This window comes from Phragmites australis, chromosome 10, assembly GCF_958298935.1.
Source record: "Phragmites australis chromosome 10, lpPhrAust1.1, whole genome shotgun sequence".
Lineage (NCBI taxonomy): Eukaryota > Viridiplantae > Streptophyta > Magnoliopsida > Poales > Poaceae > Phragmites > Phragmites australis.
The window spans coordinates 20,741,724-20,760,351 of NC_084930.1; the positions used below are offsets into that span (position 1 = coordinate 20,741,724).

Genomic DNA, 18,628 nt, shown 5'->3' on the forward strand with positions numbered 1-18,628 from the left:
TTCTCTTTAACTTTATCTCAGTTGAGGTCAATCTCCATCTCAACAATCTGAAAGTAGCAATACTAAGTACAAAAGGTACTCAACTAGAGGTTGAGTAGTTGCATAAGGAATCACTCAAGAATAAGGCTTTACAGTTTAAGTTTTAAACGTAAAGCAATTTATGCATGTATCTAGTATATATTCTCTACTGATAGCTTTGAAATAGTTTAAACAAAGTAACCAGGTATATCTAAGGGGTTTTCGGACTTAAGAAGGGCTACACCTTGCTTCGCAATCCCTATCATTATGTCTGACATACCTCTAGTACCACACAGCTCCTGGCGAATTTAGTCAGCAACATCATCACATGAACATTTAGTCCACACACTCACTCATCAAAGATACACACGCACCCCGAGTCCCAATGAGGTCATTACTTTGCATATCCATGACCGTGGATATGACTATTCGAATAGATTTACACTCTGTAGAGGTTATACGCTATACCCACACAATATGCTCACCCTCCAACTATTGTAAGCAGAGGAGCTAATCATTCCAAGACACTTCAATCACCTTCCCTTGTCAGAGCATACTACGAGACACACCAAATGTTACATGTCTTCTACTAGGTGCACTCCCCCATTGACCATCGTAGTGTGGCTAGATCGTAAACATCCTCGCGAGTACCTGACAGATGCTTGGATTCTCATTGCTCACCTGACTCTCCTAGTAGGATGCTGTGCTCGGTCGGAAGAAGGAAAAGTTAAATCTTGCCCATATAGGATGCATAGTTGCACTAGGATGACTTAACATGATGACGCAATAATTTAGTACTTATATAGCCTAGGAATACACCTTCAACATTGGCAATGGGTACCACGTGGTATCTCAAGCTCCCAAGAACATTTTCACCGGAGAACTACTCTATCCCGCTAAAATAGTTTTCACCTATTTTACACACCACCCGTCATATCCCACACGACATCAAGGATTCCACAGTCATAAAAGATTCATGACATATGAGTTGAAATGATTATTCAGTGAAACGACATCTCAGAAGAGATGTATTCCACTAGCAACATCTCCAAAGATATGTATCTTATCTGAAGCATGCTAGATATCAAGATATCGTTAGACGTTAATATAGATAACAATGGGTAAATCCTAGGGTTCAATGTATTCTAGATAAGACATTAAAGGCATAGCAATTATTTGATAGGATATAACTATTGCAAGCAATTGAAAATAGCACAATACATAGCACATGTGATAATAAGTCATATTTTAAGTTGATCAATTTAGATTATTAAAAACATTGATTCAACATGATCAAGGAGATGGGACTTGCCACGATGAAGGTCAATTCTTGATTTATCTTATCGTTCGAGTCTCCCGGGTTCTTCATCATCAGACCTCACCTTCATTTCCTTCCTCGTGTCCTTGCCTAGATTCTTGGCTTCGAATCTACGCAGATTAACAATAGAAGTGCACAACGACTAAGCAAAAGAACACCATAACAAAACCAAGAAACACCAAAGAGAAAAAAGAACGACCGAGAAAAATGAGAAAAGCTAACCTAGCCGGAAGATGACCGGCAACTCTTAGCTATACAAAACTGGCATAGAGTCTAGTGTGGTTTAGTGAAGCTAGGTTAAGTTATAACTAGTTGCTTTATTAACTGAGAGAAGACTTAACTAAGTCATGATCAACTAGACGAGCGTTTATTAGCTTAACTGTCAGGAGACGATAGTTATGCTTTCTATGTATAGGTGAGTGCACGTGAACAGACATAAACGTTTATGTGATACTTACAGTTATGTGAGCATGCATGCATACATACATACATACATACATACATACATACATACATATATATATATATATATATATATATATATATATATATACATATATATATATATAACTCTATGTGGTTATACGTGGTTAAGTGTCAAATTAATATTCTAATCTATAACACTAATCCATGATTATATAGTATCTATTCTTAATTACCTAGTGTTATTTTGATTGTCACTCTAATTAAGCTATAAACTATTGCTATTGAAAAAGCATACATGTAATTAATTAACTAGGTTAAATTACTACATTAATATAATTAATTAATTATTAAAAAGGTATCAATATTCAATTACTAATGTTAATTTATTCTATTACATTCTAATGGCATATATTTATTTATAGCAATTACACTAGTTAACTTATTACATTAATTATACTAAAATTAATCTATAGCCTAAGCAATAATTAACAATCTATTCTAAACATTAATTAAATAGCAAACTTATAGTTTATTTAAAAACTATTCTAATTAGCAAAAAGATTAATCTACATTTTAAGCTAGATTAATATAAGTGACTAATCTACGATTATAACTTAAATATAATTATTGAACTATCTAAACTTAACTTTATTATTAAAAGACTAATTCTATTTCTAAATTAAATGATGCGGCATGAGAAAATATCGGATGAGAAAATTGATTTTTTTTTTATAAATTATGAGATTTGGCACGAAGATACATTATGATTTTAAAGAAATATAGATGAAAGAATGATCAAAAATGAAGTTAAAATAGATGATAGTCGACCCTTGTCAGAAAAGACAATTTCTGGAAAAAAGAAAATGTTTCTGTTTCACGGGCTCGGTCATGGGGTTTGTGAATCGGAGAGGGACCGTGGACTGCAGAGTACTGTGCAGTGAACTTCGCTCACGGGCCGGTGTACGGGGGCACCTCGGTCTACTGTCCGTCGTGGACCAAGCCGGTGGACAGCAGGGCCCATATGGCAGTCTGAGCTAAGAAGATAAGGACAGCCGGCCGGTGGATTTTTGTGAGAGGGAGGGGCCGAGCGGCGCAGCAACCGAGCGCGGCGGCGAGCGGCACCGGCTGGTTGGGTGGCGCGTGACAGCGGCGGAGGATATGGAGGGAGATCGAGACGGCACACGCGAAAGGGCTGCTGCCGGGCCAGCCGAGCGGCGGTGCACGCGGCTGCGCGCGGGGATGGCGAAAGGCTGCACGCACGGTGGCGGCACGGCGCGTGCTGCTGCGGCGTGGCGTGGCGCGATGGCGCGGCCGAGCGGCGTGCGTTGGGGGCACGGCGGGGGAGCGCGCGGGACGGCATGCGAGTGGGCGACACGGCCTCGGGACGGCGGCTCAGCGGGGAAGGGGCAGAGATGTGCTCGGCCGGGGTGAGGAGGAGGCTAGCCTGGGCGAGGAGCTCGCTGTCGGCGCCTCACCTGTCGCGGAGTGCGTAGGGAGCGGCGGCGGAAGACGGAATGAAGGGGGGCTAATCGGCGAGAGGGGGAAAAGAGGGTGGTGGAGCTCTCCGGGTCGTGGAGCGAGGCGACAACGGTAGGAAGTGGTGGCGTGGTAGAGCGGCGGCTTCCTGTGTTGCGGTGGACGGCGGCGCGCGCAAGCGGCGGTGCAGGGTCATGCGTTCGCGTGCTCCGCAGCGGTGGTCTTCATCAGGCGCTCCGGTCGTCACGTCCTGCGCAGCTCCTGGCAGGGGAGGCGGCATGGGCAGACGCCGAGCTCATGACTCGCGGATGGGGGAAACGGAGAGGAAGGAGAAGAGAGGCTCGGGGTCTCCATCTTACAGGGGTTCGGCCTGAAGAGCGCGGAATAGGATGGCGGCCGGGGATCGTTGATGCAGCGCCACTCGGAAATTGCGTGACGCGTGGCCTGTTGTCGATGGGCGGCGGTCACCGAAGTCGTGGGTTGTCAGTCTATCGCCTCTTGCCGTGCGGGTGTGAGAGCGGAGAGAGGGAACGGAAGTCGCCAGTGAGGGAAAGTGAGAGAGGCCGGCGTGCGAGAGAATTGGGACGGGAGGTGGTAGACAAGGTCTCGTGTGTAGAGGTGGGACTTGGGCCGGGTCGGGCCGGCCCGACTCCTTCGGGCTTCGGGTCTTTTGGGCCGTGCTAGGATGGCTCGATAAACTATTTGGGTCGGGCCGGGCTGGCCCAATCCACCTTCAGCTAGGCCCAGATCCGACCCGAATGCATGATGGGTCTTATTGGGCTGGGCTGGCACGGGCCTAGCACCACCACACTCTATCGTGCGTGAAGGTGCGAACCCATTTTTTACCGGGCCAGACCGCCCATTGGGCCCTATATCAAGGCCCGGCTCGGCCCATAAATCGGGCCGGGCTGACCCGGCCCATTAGTGCTCGGGTCGGATCGGGCTTAAGCTGCACCGGGCCGTACTGGGCTCGGGCCGGCCCAAAAAATACGGCCCAAAGTCCCAGCTCTACTCGTGTGTGGGCTCGGTGTGTTAGGGAGAGAGGGCGAGCGGCTGGGCTGGAGGTGCGCGGGGCTCGCTGGTGGTGAGAGGAGGACGCGAAAGAGAGGAGCACAGGGTGGATGGTCCGGTTCGGCTCGGTTGGCGTGACGAAAAGGGCCGAGATACGGGTCGGGACAGGCCGGTTGGTTTGGGCTACCGGAATGAGGAGGAAAAGGAAGTGGAGATGGGGCTGCTACCGAGCCAGGCCGAAAAAGAGAAAGATAGAAAGGGAAAATGAGCCCAAGACGGTTTGAAATTTGGGGAATGATTTAACAATTAAGAATAGAGACTTGAATAAGGATTGGGTTTGGATAAAGATTTAAAGATTGATTAACGGATAAATTACCTCCGAAATCTCAATATAAACTTGAAGGGCATTGATTTGAGAACTTGGATTGAACTTAATCTTTTCGCTGAGTTTGGATTACAGAGATATGTTTTACTTCATAGATTTGGAGTTAGGATTCAGCCAAAAAGAACTAAAATGGATTCGAATTTGAGAGACATTCAAATTGAAATTGCCACATAATATGTATATATAAACATACGAATATATATATCCTGGATTTTAAGTTGGTTTACTTATTTAAGAATTTTTTTAAATAAGATCGGATTTTGACTATTTTCTAAATACTAAAACATATTATGTTACAACATTAGAGGCGCGATTCTATTCCCTTCTACAATAAATATACAAAGAAGACCTCATACAATGATGAGATGCTCCAGTTTTTTCATAGAAAAATACTACATTAGGGTTAGAAATCTGAAAGGTGCGTAGATTAGGAGAGTGCTGGCATTCCACATGCACGCTTATTTATCAATAATTTTTTACTCCTATTACAATATTATATTCTAGTATGTAATATGTTCACATGATTACTACACTAACATAAAAAAACACGAATTTAGCTGAAGCCAACATTATCAGCCATCCAACGCCTATATCAAATGGCCAACGATGCTCCAATGTTTGCACATCAGAACGTGTGACAATCACCACTAATATAAAAACTCCAAAATGATTAATTAGTTCTCCATTCCTTTATAAACCCAATCAATGAAGTCCCTCACATCTCAGTACTGCACGCTCGACGAACTCCTCCACATGGCTGGCCTCCCCTGCTCAGACGTGCGCCACCACGTCCATGACGATCTCCTCAGCATTGTCCCTACTTGGCTACCTCCTCTGGCGTCCGAGATGCCGCATGCCACCCTTGTCACATGGAGGCAACACAATCAATGGGAGCCCCATTGTCCCTGCTCGCACTCACAAGCATCTGAATGTACTAGATGTTATCTAGATGGGGTGAATAGGCGTTTTCTGAAAAATAAGACTTCCGAAAGTTTCAAGCTCAACCCAGTAGTCTGGATGGACATGAAATTGAAAACTAAGAATACCTAAACAAGTCTAGTTGGTTCTAAACGTTACCAAATGTTCCAAAGCTTTCCTAGAGACTTTTCCACTAAATACCTGCAGCTACAAACTCACAAACACATAGATCGGGGCAAATCGCTCAAAATACCAACTAGAACAAGTATGAACTTGAGAAAGCAAAGGAGACACGAATTTGTTTTCCGAAGTTTGGATCTAACGATCCTACGTCTCCGTTAAAGTACTCACAAAGAGTCGGATATCTTTCAACCCTATTCCTCACCAAACGACCATGAAGATTGAGCTTGGATTTACTTAAGTGTTCCTCTTCCCTTGCGGAGGCGACGATGACCTTCACAAACTTCCCAGGGCACTTCATAAGCTTAGGTACTCTCCGGGTGACGCCTAGCCATCTAGGAGCTCCAAGCTCCAAGAGTAACGAACTTGAATCGATGGGTTGATGATGAACTCAAGTGCTCAAGATTTGAATTTGGCTCACTTGCACTCAATCTCTTGCTTTCACACCAAACTCTCAAATCCTTGCAAGAGTTAAAGCACTAGAGGAGTGGAGAGAGCTATTGAAGGACTATGAATGCTTTTGTCTCAAGGAAGTGGTAGTTCAGCAGCCAAAGAAAGGAGGAGGTGAAGAGATATTTATATCATCCCCCCCCCCCCCCTAAAAAAACTACATGTTACAGGCTTTTCTGGCCTAACCCAGATACTCTGGGTTCAACTCGGAACCTTCGGATCGGCACTTGAATGCGTAACCAAGAACCTCTGACCGAAACTCAACTCCGAGGGTCTGGATGAAACACCAAAACCTGAAACATTCGGGTCAACCTGGAACCTCCGGATAAAATATTTAGACCTTAACCGAGCACCGCTGCTCGGAGCAAAGTTTGGAGACTCTGGCAACCCGGAACATCCGGGTCAACCCAAAGCATCCGGGTTGGCTTAAAAACCAAAACCGAGCACCCCTATCGGAGCTAAACTCAGAGACTCCGGAAACCCAAAGTATCCAAGTCAGCTCAGAACGTCCAGATACAGACAAAGATTTAGAACTTCCCGGTATTCATGGAATTATTTGTGTCTCTCATCTTTGGTCTAAATTGATACTTTGAGTATTAAGACATCTTCAAGTTAATCTAAACGTACCCTCTTTATAGCATGGCATATCTATACTCAAATTCAAAGATAAAATAAACTTAAATCTATTGAGTAACTACATACCGCTTCTCTTCTTTCTTTTTAAGGGATACCAATGCCTTTTAATATCATCAATGGGACTAATACCTGTTTATATTCTCATTAAACTCATTAGTCCATTAATCGTTTGTCATCAATTATCCAAAACACATGTGGAGGGCCTAAATGCACTTGCAGCATCACCATCAGCTGTGTTCCCCAGCCCTAGCGAGTGGCTCACTGCATCGATGACAGGCAGCTTGCCATGCATCACTTTTGCGGCTAGAACAAGGAATTAGAGTATGTGTACTCTGTATTTTGTATCGACCTGTGTCACCACCACTGTCATGACCACGATGGTGTGATATTTTTCTCCCCGTTTCTTGCGGATCAAGAAGGTGAACGACTTCTTGAACCCTTCTTGCTGCTGAGCCAGGATGACGATGTGTTGCAATTCGAATTGCGCGAGGAGTTGGAGGTGGAGGTGACATGGAGGCCAAGGAAGTGGACGCCAAGGACATGAGCAACGTGCACACCATAGAGATGCACGTCTATGGCTGCAACAATAGGAGCTGGCTCTTGTAAAAGAGCTCTCATCAGGGCTGATCGTTGCTTGGACACTAGCAACAGTGTGATCATGAACTCAAACTCGGATGATGATGTTGAGGACGAAGCCAACTATGGGAACGCCATCACACCACCGGTGCTCGTTCCCATGGCCGATGTACGGCTACGCTATAGGCTCATGGTCACATGGGAGGAGAGGGACGGGTGGAGAGGTGAGGTGGGGATGACCAGCATAATGAGGGCACCGACAGGGATGGAAGACGAGTAGGAGAGTGTCAGTGTGGTAGCGAACAGGGACATCATGGACGCATAGGTGGCAGCTGAGGCAGTGCGTATACTCGAGACCATAGGAGGCCGTGCAGTGGTTGGCTCTTGGGATCTTGGGACCCGACCCCATCGCGCTAGAGAACAAGCTGAGCGACCTCACTGCCCTGTGGTGGACTGAAGGGAGTATGACCAGACATGACACATGTGGATGCTTGCTGGCATGATGTTGCATAGGCAGCAACTCCTTATTGGTGGCGGTACGATGACATACTTTGACCCTATGTTCAGTTACTTGTGTTGGATAATGTACTAGAGAACAAACATAAAATATGTTACTCAAGTGTATAGGTCCCTTTATTGTTCAGGATACTCTTTTTCTTTCCATTGGAGATGACCTGAACATTAGAGCTATTTTTCTGAACTATCGTCTCTCACGTGGATTCTACCACCAAAGAATTTCTAACAATAGAGATGCTAGTAGGATTTGTTTTGAGCCCACTAGAAAATACCTCCCGGGCCAACTTATGTAACTAGTTTGGGCTCAATACTGCGGGGCCTCCATAAACCTTCGATGCCAGGCACAACACCGCACTCGTGAAATCCTCTCCTGTCCTATTTTCTTTTCTCTAAGACGCCAGCACGACGATGCTGCCGATGAGGTCCGCCGCAACCGCCGCGCTGTGCTCCCTTGCCATGCTTCTGCTCCGACACCTTTCCTTGTACTCATCCTCTACCATATGCTACTTGTTGTGCTCATCTTTACAGTTTGGGTAAACTAGTGTTTTAGAGTCCTCTACCATGCTGAAACTTTTGATGTTGTCTTTAACAAGTGAAGTCCTCGTCCCCATCGTGCAACATTTGCTCTAAGCTATCTTCATTTTTGCTAACAAAAGTGTCCCCTCCATCATTCTCGATACAAGTATCTTCAAATGCCAACATATCGAAGTCTTCATTAGCTGTCATATCATTTCTTATGTCTTTTTCGACTGTTGGTTGCCCTTCATACCCAACATCTTCAAGTTCACAGTACTCAGTCCAACGGGTATAGCTAGTCTTAAAACCCCTACGAATCAAGTGTGCACGGATCTGCTCTATGTTTGAAAATTGCTTCTCGTTCTTGCAGTCGACACACGGACAACATATATAGTGATTAGCATACTTCCTTTTTGGCTTCTTGTACATTGCGGCAGCCCTCAGAAAATCCTAAATGCCAACAAAGAACTTTGGCCCTCGATCCTTGTACATCCATGATCGGTCCATCTGCAAATCATTATAATTAAACACATTCAACTTATAATCATTAAATATTTAAAATCTAGAACAAATTCACTGAATTACCTCGCATCTTGAGTGATCCCTATTTGAGGACCCATCTCCTTCCAGTACTTGGGCCGGGTCGGGGGACCCGCCTTCCAAAGGCTACCGTATCCGATTGTGACCCGTGGGTGGACGTGCCATCCCTACAACACAATATTCTATCAATTGTGTTAAATTGACTATGTATTAATGAACAGAGAAAATCCACTGGATTATTATTTAAATTCAAGACTTTGAAAATATATGCAAACCATACTAGAAAATTGGAGCTAGATTTTAGGAGCATTTGCAAATACCTCCCTAATTTTTTTTATTCTTTGCAAGAATACCACTCGAATGACAGTTCTAGTGGTATTTTTGTAATTTTTTAATGGCAATAACGGTTCTAGTAGTGGAAAATTTACAATTTTCCTTAGATTTTAATGTACGCACCCACATCTATTTACATGTGACTATTAGTCTACTACTTAAATCATCTACAATGATAAAATATCGATCTTTCTCTAATTTATATCATATTAGAGCTCTTGCTAATTCCAAAATTCAACACCAAAGAACAACCATCTAAATTCAAATCTAGAGCAATATAGCAACTAAATCCAACTAAGAATTAAATGTAGATCATATCTATACATCTAACATGACAAAGTTGCAAACCTTCCCTAAATTAGATCTCAATTGCATCTCTAAATCCAAAACCGTAGAACAAACACCAAGCATCAACCCTAGAGCAATCTACAAAGTAAATCTATCTAAAAAAGAAATATAGAACATCTTATTAACCTTATAGCACTTGACTCCTCCAAATCTTGATTCCTCCAACCGTAGAGATGGCAAAAATGGCGAACGATGTTGTTCTAGTGGGCTTGCGGCGGCTCTGGTCGCGCTTGGGGGAGGAGGGCTTTATACTGTAACGCCCCATCAATGCTGGTTAGTATATGGAACTGACTATCAGTGCTGGTTCTTAACTCCTCAGTGGTTGTCCGCTCACAGGAGTTTAAGAGCCGTCATTGATACATCAACAGTACCGGTTACCATTGATCTGACACTAATGGACCGGTACATATGTGGTATTCTGTAGTAGTGTGTGACAATCACCACTAATATAAAAAAACTCCAAAATGATTAATTAGTTCTCCATTCCTTTATAAAGCCCAATCAGTGAAGTCCCTCACATCTCCAGTATTGCACGCTCGACAACCTCCTCCATGCGGCTAGCCTCCCCTACTCAGACGTGCGGCCACCACCTCCACGACAATCTCCTCGGCATTGTTCCTACTTGGCCACCTCCTCTGCGGCGTCCGAGATGCTGCATGCCATCCTCTTCACATGGAGGCGACATAATCAATGGGAGCCCCATCGTCCCCGCTCACACCCACAAGCATATGAATGTACTAGATGTCACCTAGAGGGGGTCAATAGGCATTTCCTAGAAAATAAAACTTTATAGTAGATTAACAGAATCCGAATACTCCAAGTTTAATTTGGAACTTCCGGGTTCTGGAAGTTTCGAGCTCAACCCGGATAGTCCGGCTAGAAAATGAAATTGAAAACTAAGAAAACCTAAACAAGTATAGTTGGTTCTAAATGTTACCGCATGTCCCAAAGGTTTCCTAGAGGCTTTTCCACTAAATACTTGCAGCCACAAACTAACAAACACATAGATCGGGACAAGTCGCTCAAAATACCAACTAGAACAAGTATGAACTCGAGAAAGCAAACAAAATATGAATTTGTTTCCCGAAGTTCGGATCCAATGATCCTATATCTCCGCTGAGGTGATCACAAAGAGTCAGGTCTCTTTCAACCCTATTCCTCACCAAGCGACCACGAAGATTGAGCTTGGGCTTACTCAAGTGTTCATCTCCCCTTGCGGAGGCGAGGATGACCTTCACAAACTTCTCGAGGTACTCCATAAACTTGGATGCTCTCCGGGTGATGCCTAGCCGTCTAGGAGCTCTAAGCTCCAAGAGTAACGAACATAAATCGACAGTTTGATGATGAACTCAAGTGCTCAAGATTTGAATTTGGCTCACTTGCACTCAATCTCTTGCTCTCACACCCAACTCTCAAATCTTTGCAAGAATTAAAGCACTAGAGGAGTGGAGAGAGCTATTAAAGGGCTATGAATGTTTATGTCTCAAGGTAGTGGTAGTTCAATAGCCAAAGAAAGGAGGAGGAGAAGAAGAGGTATTTATATCATTCCCCGCAAAACTACCTGTTACAGGCTTTTCTGGCCTAACCCAGATACTCTGGGTTCAAGCCAGAACCTACGGGGTTGGCACTTGAATGCGTAACTGTGAACTTCTGACCAGAACTCAACTCTGAGTGTCTGAATGAAACACCAAAACCCAAAACATCCAGGTCAACCTGAAACCTCCAGATAAAACATTTAGACCTTAACCGAGCACCTCTGCTAGGAGTAAAGTCCAGAGACTCCGGCAAACTAGAACATTTGGGTCAACCCAGAGCATCCGAGTTGGCTTAAAAATCAAAAACCAAGCACCACTAATGGAGCTAAACTCGGAGACTCTAGCAACCCGGAGTATCCGGGTCAGCCCGAAACATGAGGATACAAACAAAGACTTAGAACTTTCCGGTGTTTATGGGTGATTTCTGTCTCTCATTTTTGGTCTAAATAGATACTTTGAGCACTGAGATATCTTCAAGTTAATCTAAACACATCCCTCTTTATAGCACGGTACATCTATACTCAAATTCAAAGATAAAATGAATTTAAATATATTGAGTAACTACATACCACTTCTCTTTTCTTTTTGAGGGACGACAACGCTTTTTAACATTTTCAATGAGACTAATACCTATTTATATTCTCATTAAACTCATTAGTCCCTTAATCGTTTGTCATCAATTATCAAAAAAACATTTAAAGGGCCTAAATACACTTTCAACATCACCATCAGTCATGCTCCCCAGCCCTAGTGAGTGGTTCACCGCATCGATGCGTATACTCGAGACCATAAGAGGCCGTGCAGTGGTTGGCTCCTGGGATCTTGGGACCCGACTCCACCGCGCTAGAGAACAAGCTGAGCGACCTCGCTGCCCTGTGGTGGACTGAAGGGAGTATGATCAGACAGGACACATGTGGATGCTTGCTGGCACGATGTTGCATAGGCAGCAACTCCTTATCGGTGGCGGTACGATGACATGCTTTGACCCTACGTTCAATTACTTGTCTTGGATAATGTACTAGAGAACAAACATAAAATATGTTACTCAAGTGTATAGGTCCTTTTATTGTTCAGGATACTCTTTTTCTTTCCATTGGAGATGACCTGAACATTAGAGCTATTTTTCTGAACTATCGTCTCTCACGTGGATTCTACCACCAAAGAATTTCTAACAATAGAGATGCTAGTAGGAATTTGTTTTGAGCCCACTAGAAAATACCTCCCGGGCCGACTTATGTAACTAGTTTGGGCTCAATACTGCGGGGCGTCCATAAGCCTTCGACGCCAGGCACAAGCACCGCACTCGTAAAATCCTCTCCTGTCCTATTTTCTTTTCTCTAAGACGCCAGCACGACGATGCTGCAGATGAGGTCCGCCGCAACCGCCGCGCCGTGCTCCCTTGCCACGCTTCTGCTCCGACGCCTTTCCTTGTACTCATCCTCTCCCGTGTATTCGATCCGCCACCACGCCCCGGCTGCCCTCTCCTCCCAGTCCTCCGGCACCTGGTCCCCTCCTCCTCTTTCTTGCAGCCCCAGGGCCAGGGGCTTCTCGGCCTGGGCCTCTTCTTCGGGGCCGGTGGGGCCCGCCGAATCCCCCGCTACGAAGGCGCTGGAGGCCAAGGTACTTGCCAGCCCTTTGGTGCTCCTCCTTTCTAAAAATCTTGGTATTGCAACAAAGGGCGCTTTTGTGTGCTGTTGTTTGCTATGGTGGCTTAGAGCTTTGTTTGTTTTTGTTGTTGTTGTCGTTTCTTGGCAGATCAAGGAGCAGCTGGAGGCGGACGCGGTCACCGTCGTCGACACCTCTGGGGATGGTCGCCACGTCGTGTGAGTACCAATTCTTCCCCACACATTTGGTTTTTGCTTCTTCCCATATACTGGTAACGCCAAGAAACGAGTGCCGCTACTCGTTCAGTACATTTTAGGAGCTCGCAATGACATGGTCAACGTAGAATGCACGCTCGGCATTAAAGAAATCAGGGTCTGGTTGTAGATTCACTAATCTGTTATACCTTGTTCATAGATTCCTTTTGAGAAAGTTTAGTTTATGAAGCATGGAATGGATGGTGAGTGGAGTGGAGATGGTAATGATTTTGGCTAAAAATTTAGGAAATACATGCTTTGTTTCGGAAATGTGTTAATGCAGCAGGTTGGCATCTTGCGGTACAAGGATTGCCTTGTTGTGGCCGCAATGATCATCTTGGAGATCATCTTGGCGTTTGATTGTTTCTCTTTGCAAGAGTTGCCAAAGTAGCCTGTTTTCTCTCTGTTTTGTTATGTTTTGCAACCACTTATTGGCATGCGTCATCTAAAACTTTTGTGCTTCTTAGCACTTCTATAGAATCCGACACGCAAAGCTTTTTCTTGTTTGATACAAAAAATTATTGGGCTGGCATCTTGCTATGCCTTCAGTTTTTGTGCAGAATGCTGGTTAACATGCATCGGGGAATTCGTTAGTTATTGGTGGTCCTTAAATGGGAGATTTGTAAAGAAGTAATTATCACAGTCTATGTGACCAAGCACTGAGAAAATAGGTTGTAACTTGGTTTGTCACTTGTAACTACTAACTAGGAGTTAACCAATAACAACATGGGACCTTTCAAAAAAGAGGAATTTCAAATTTTACTCCCTTATTAGAAGCCATATCACTATTGCCTGGGTTAGTTATCGATTTTGGAGAAGTTCATCTGAGGTGTTCCCAACAGAATAAATTGTGCACTGCTGTGCAAAGGCGATAACTAATCAGCCTGTCAGAAGGAAATGAAATAATTGGAAACAGAGGCATCCCGAAGCTGCCAATCACAACATCAATTAACAAATAATAAAGAAACATATGATGAGCAGAATGAATGATCAGTGGTAATCATTGTTCCATCACTGCAGAAGAGACAGAATAAATTTAAATAAATGTTATTTCATTGAGAGTTCCAATGAAGAGATACCAATATCATTGATATGAAATTTGTACATAATATTTATGTGGATGACAAGATGTGCCATACTTGACAAAAATGTTGAATGTTCTGTAAAACGTTAGATGTACATCAATTTCCTTTGATGATCCATCCATCTGTGCATGTAAATGTAGAGGTAGATAAATTTTCTGTGATGATTGATCCATCCGTGCATTTACATGCACATTGACCTCAAAGCGTGGTGCCTTGTTGGCTGTAAATCAATGACAGCTATGCATGCACGCATTGAATGGTACTAGTTATGCATGCTCACTCTGACCACCAAACATGATGTCAATCGATTTCCTAAGCAGTAAATATAGGTTAGTAGCTGTGGGCACGCCACCTTTAAAACACTTGTGTGTGGTTTATGGTCTTGATATGCTGAGTGGATAGGCTTTTAGTATTTTAGAAGGAGTTATTGCTCTGTAGTCGCTCTATTTTGAATATTGATCTCAGCAGTCATCAACCGGTATAACAGCCATTCCATCAGCTATTTTGATCATTTGACTCTGACATTAAACCTAAAAGCATCTTCTGCTGAATGTTCATACATAGAAGCTGCAGTTTTCTTCAAAATATCTCTGAATCCCACTTGTCTAAGTTGATTACAACTAATTCAAGTATTTCAAAGATCCTCTTCTAGTTACATGACAGCCCCCTTTGTCAACTTGTCATCTGAATAATTTTGCGTTTATCTAAGCCAGGATTATATGTCTGCCAGTAGTATGTGTACTTCATCATGGTTTTTTCTTCCATTCAACGGCTGCACAGGGCAGGTGCTGTTTGTGGTTTTTATCCCAAGTTTATGATGCTTAAGCTGTTCAGTTTTTCCTGCCATATGTAATGACTGCACTGGTTGATTAACTTAGGATGTATTCTCTCAAATCACAAGTGTGTCGTTTTGGGTTGCATGTAGTCAACACATCTAAACTTTTACCATCAATCTCTTTGAATATTTCGATTGCATTGAAAGTAGTATAGCTAGATTTGACTTGAATAGTAATTTCATAATATGAACTTTGCTATATTATGCAAATATTTCATGCTAATAGTAAGTGGTCAACATAACATGTTGGTAACCGTGTCAATGTACAAAACAATACTTATTTGTGACCTGAGGGAGTAGTAAACTATAACAAAAAGGGTTGATACATTCAAAGCAGACGTATGACTAGATGGGTACCACTAAATTCCAGAAGAACATGTTTGCAATCCATCTTTGCATTGTCCAGCAAAGCTTATCAATGGCAACAAATAGCTAGCTCAAACATCTTAAGATACATATGTAGATCTGTTTATGTGCCATCAGTTCGCAAAACCATATCGTTAACTATGCCCACTAGATTTACAAACTAAAGAGCAAAAATTAACAAAAGAAAAACGTTGCTCAAACATCTTAAGATGCAAATGTTGATCTCTGTTTATGTGCCATTATTTGCATTCTTATTATATTTGTGATGATGGCTGTTAGCCTTTCTCTCCTCCTTTTATCATATTCTTTTTAAACCATTGTTTTCGAAAGTAAGCTAGTTATGCTGTTTAAACAATAGACATGGGCTTATATTGCTGATTTTTGCAGAGTTAACAGTATAGCTAGATATGTAGAATGTTTATGCAGTTTTTGTATTGTTCCATTCGTTATTGGTTACCCATATTTTTTCTTTTCTTTTCATCATCTTTTTAGTTGGATCACGTGGCTTTCATCTCTAATCTACCTCAACATGCTTGGAACAAAAGCTTTGTTGTTGTTGTTGTATTTGTAATGCTGAACTTGAACTAAGTCCTTTCTTTTCGATTTGTAGCATAGACGTGGTTTCGAAGGTGTTCGAGGGAAAATCTGCAGTAAATAGGCAGAGAATGGTTTACAAGGCTATATGGGAAGAGCTTCAGAGCACCGTGCATGCCGTGGACCAAATGACTACCAAGACACCTGCTGAAGCTGCTGCGAACAAGTAATCGACATCTGCATAAGACATACGAGAAGACGGATAAACTGTTGTATGGAGATCTGACCATTGTCTCAATCACGTTTACGTTCTTTCCAGGGTACTATTATTCTACATGTGAATGGTCAATAATTCAAAGTTGTTGGATTTGATCTCGGCTTTGTAACGTGTATCATAACTGAATCGAGAGGGGGAGTCTATCCCATGTACGCGCTTTGATCGGAATCTTAGGGGGAGCCGGCGCCTCACGGGCTAAGTGGTTACCATGAGCTTTAGTCTTCCTCGAACAAACCCTAAACCCTAGCGACCATAAGGGCACACTAGTGAAGCGAAAGTCGTTGTCGCCGTTAGTCACATCAGCAAGCCAGCAATGACTCCTATGCCAACGGGATCTACATAGACTATGACTAAATGTTGCACCAACATCATCCTTAATCTAGGCACGACAACTATCTTCATCAACCTGTATATTTAGACCATTGTTTTGTCTCGAGTGGAAGGAATCGAGGATGTCCTAAACGGGGGTGAATTAGGACATTTATAAACTATTGACTTTAAAACTTTCACAAGATAATCCTATCTCAATTTCTATCTAAATATGTTATAGGCTTATCTAGTGTGTCTACTCTACCGGTTAAGAGAATTACAAGGTAAATTACAAGTAAGTAAATATGGAAACGTAAATGAGGTAGAGAGATAAACTCAGCACAAGGGTTTTTTATCCTGTGGTATCGGTGGCACACAAGCCACCCCTAGTCCACGTTGGAGCTCCACAAAGAATATGCTCCCGGTCGCTAAGTCTCTTCCGGTCACGGCTCTTGAGATACCAAATCACCAAGATAAGTCCTCAAGCACGCTGAGCCACCAAGGCGAGGCCTCACCGCTAACCTTTCTTCCGGTCACTTGTATGTCGTCTTCACTATCGAGCTTTAGTTACAAAGACAAGGGCCTCCGCGTCCCTCCACAATCCTCTTGTCACTGCTCCATACCAAGTCAGAGGGTCAACAAGTTACCGGCGAGTCACAAAGACTCCAAGGTGTCGGCGTACCTCTCGGTACACTTTTGGATCACTCGATCCACACTCTAGGTTGCAGCACCTAGCAACTCTTCTCTCTAAGCCTATAAGCACTAGTCACTCACTAATGGTGTGCTTAATCGCCTTGGGTGAACACTTTACGCTCTTAGATGGCTTGGATGTCTTCTTAGGTGTACAAGGTTTCTCTGGACTCTAGCAACTTCAAATGAATGAGTGGAGGGATATTTATAACCTCAACCCCACAGACTAGCCGTTATCCCAACGGCTCACAGGTTCTAGCATTAACAGAGGTACATGCACTGGACCATACGATGTGTACATTATCAGAAACTAGCTGTTGGAACTCCACTCATAGTTCTTCTGAACACCGGATACTCCAGTGTATATATCCTCTTCATCACCGAACTATCCGGTGAGTTATCCTGAGCTAGACCGCGCCAAACTTCTTCTCTGCACAAAATACTCCGGTGTGCACTGTCTTCATCACTGGACCTTTTGGTGTGTAGAACTTCTTCTTTTCTGGGTTTTCTACACACTCTGTTAAATGCTCCGGTGAAGCCTCCGGTGTGCACCACTTCATCAGTGGACTATCTGGTGAGTAGATCTTCGATCTTCTGCGCCTGGATTCTTCTCTACAAGAATTAGTCTGGTGTACATCTCTTTTGATCGCCGGACCTTCTAGTGAGTGCAATCCACTCTGACTCCTTCTAACAGGATTGCTCCAGCGTGTACACTTTTTACCATTGGTTCATCCGGTGAGGCAGACTGCCTTTGGACATAATGCTCTGGTGAGTGCAATTCTTCCAGCGCTGAACCTTCCGGTGAGAATAATTTCTCTGGGACTTTTTCCAATTCAATCGAATTTTATCCCGGCTACGGTGACTTCTTGATGTATTGCATCCATGAGACCTACAAACATATATTCTTGACAAACATGTTAGTCCCAATGACTATATTATCATTAATCACCAAAATCACAATCATGGCCTAATACGGCTATTTTCGCTATAATCTCCCCCCCCCTTTTGGTGATTGATGACAACACAACCAAAGCAAGAGGCAATTGATACCAATTTAGACCAATTAAGAGAATACATGATTTCAAAAGTTCATAAGGCCATACCTCTTTGCTTGGATGCATAGTAAGAACAAATTATGATACTAATTGTAAGGCAATCATGTTCTTACCAATTTGTATCTTCTGTTTTTTCTACAATCTCCTCTCTTTTTATATCTCTCACGATCGACACATGCAAGAGCTTCTTCATCTTCTTTGTCAACTCAAGATGCATCCCCCTTTGTCAACAATCTACTCGAGATATTTCTTGCATCTTGCTTTCTCTTGCTTCTTGCTTTGGTCTCAAAATTCTCCCCCTTTGTCAACAATCTTAAAAAGGCTACAAACACATGTTGAACTCAAGGGAAATCTTTAGAGCATTTGGGAGAGAGTTTCATAAAAAATGATCCATATGAATGATACTACTTAAGATATGAGGTAGTGATACCAATTG

General features: G+C 43.2%; 1 protein-coding gene and 1 long non-coding RNA gene across 2 annotated transcripts; one reads left to right on the top strand and one right to left on the bottom strand.

Moving 5' to 3' along the window:
* Nucleotides 1–1,221: 1,221 nt before the first annotated feature.
* Nucleotides 1,222–3,808, bottom strand: LOC133931303 (uncharacterized). The gene is made up of 2 exons (XR_009911883.1): nucleotides 3,598–3,808; nucleotides 1,222–1,446 (listed from the first exon to the last, which is right to left on the bottom strand). It is a non-coding gene; the product is annotated as an uncharacterized LOC133931303 (long non-coding RNA).
* Nucleotides 3,809–12,467: 8,659 nt separating this feature from the next.
* On the top strand, nucleotides 12,468–16,233 carry LOC133930306 (protein BOLA4, chloroplastic/mitochondrial). Its single transcript, XM_062376938.1, has 3 exons — nucleotides 12,468–12,802; nucleotides 12,938–13,005; nucleotides 15,938–16,233. The coding sequence occupies exons 1-3, from the start codon at nucleotides 12,539–12,541 to the stop codon at nucleotides 16,089–16,091; spliced, it is 486 nt and encodes a 161-aa protein (XP_062232922.1). The 5' UTR covers nucleotides 12,468–12,538; the 3' UTR covers nucleotides 16,092–16,233.
* The last annotated feature ends 2,395 nt before the right edge of the window (nucleotides 16,234–18,628 follow it).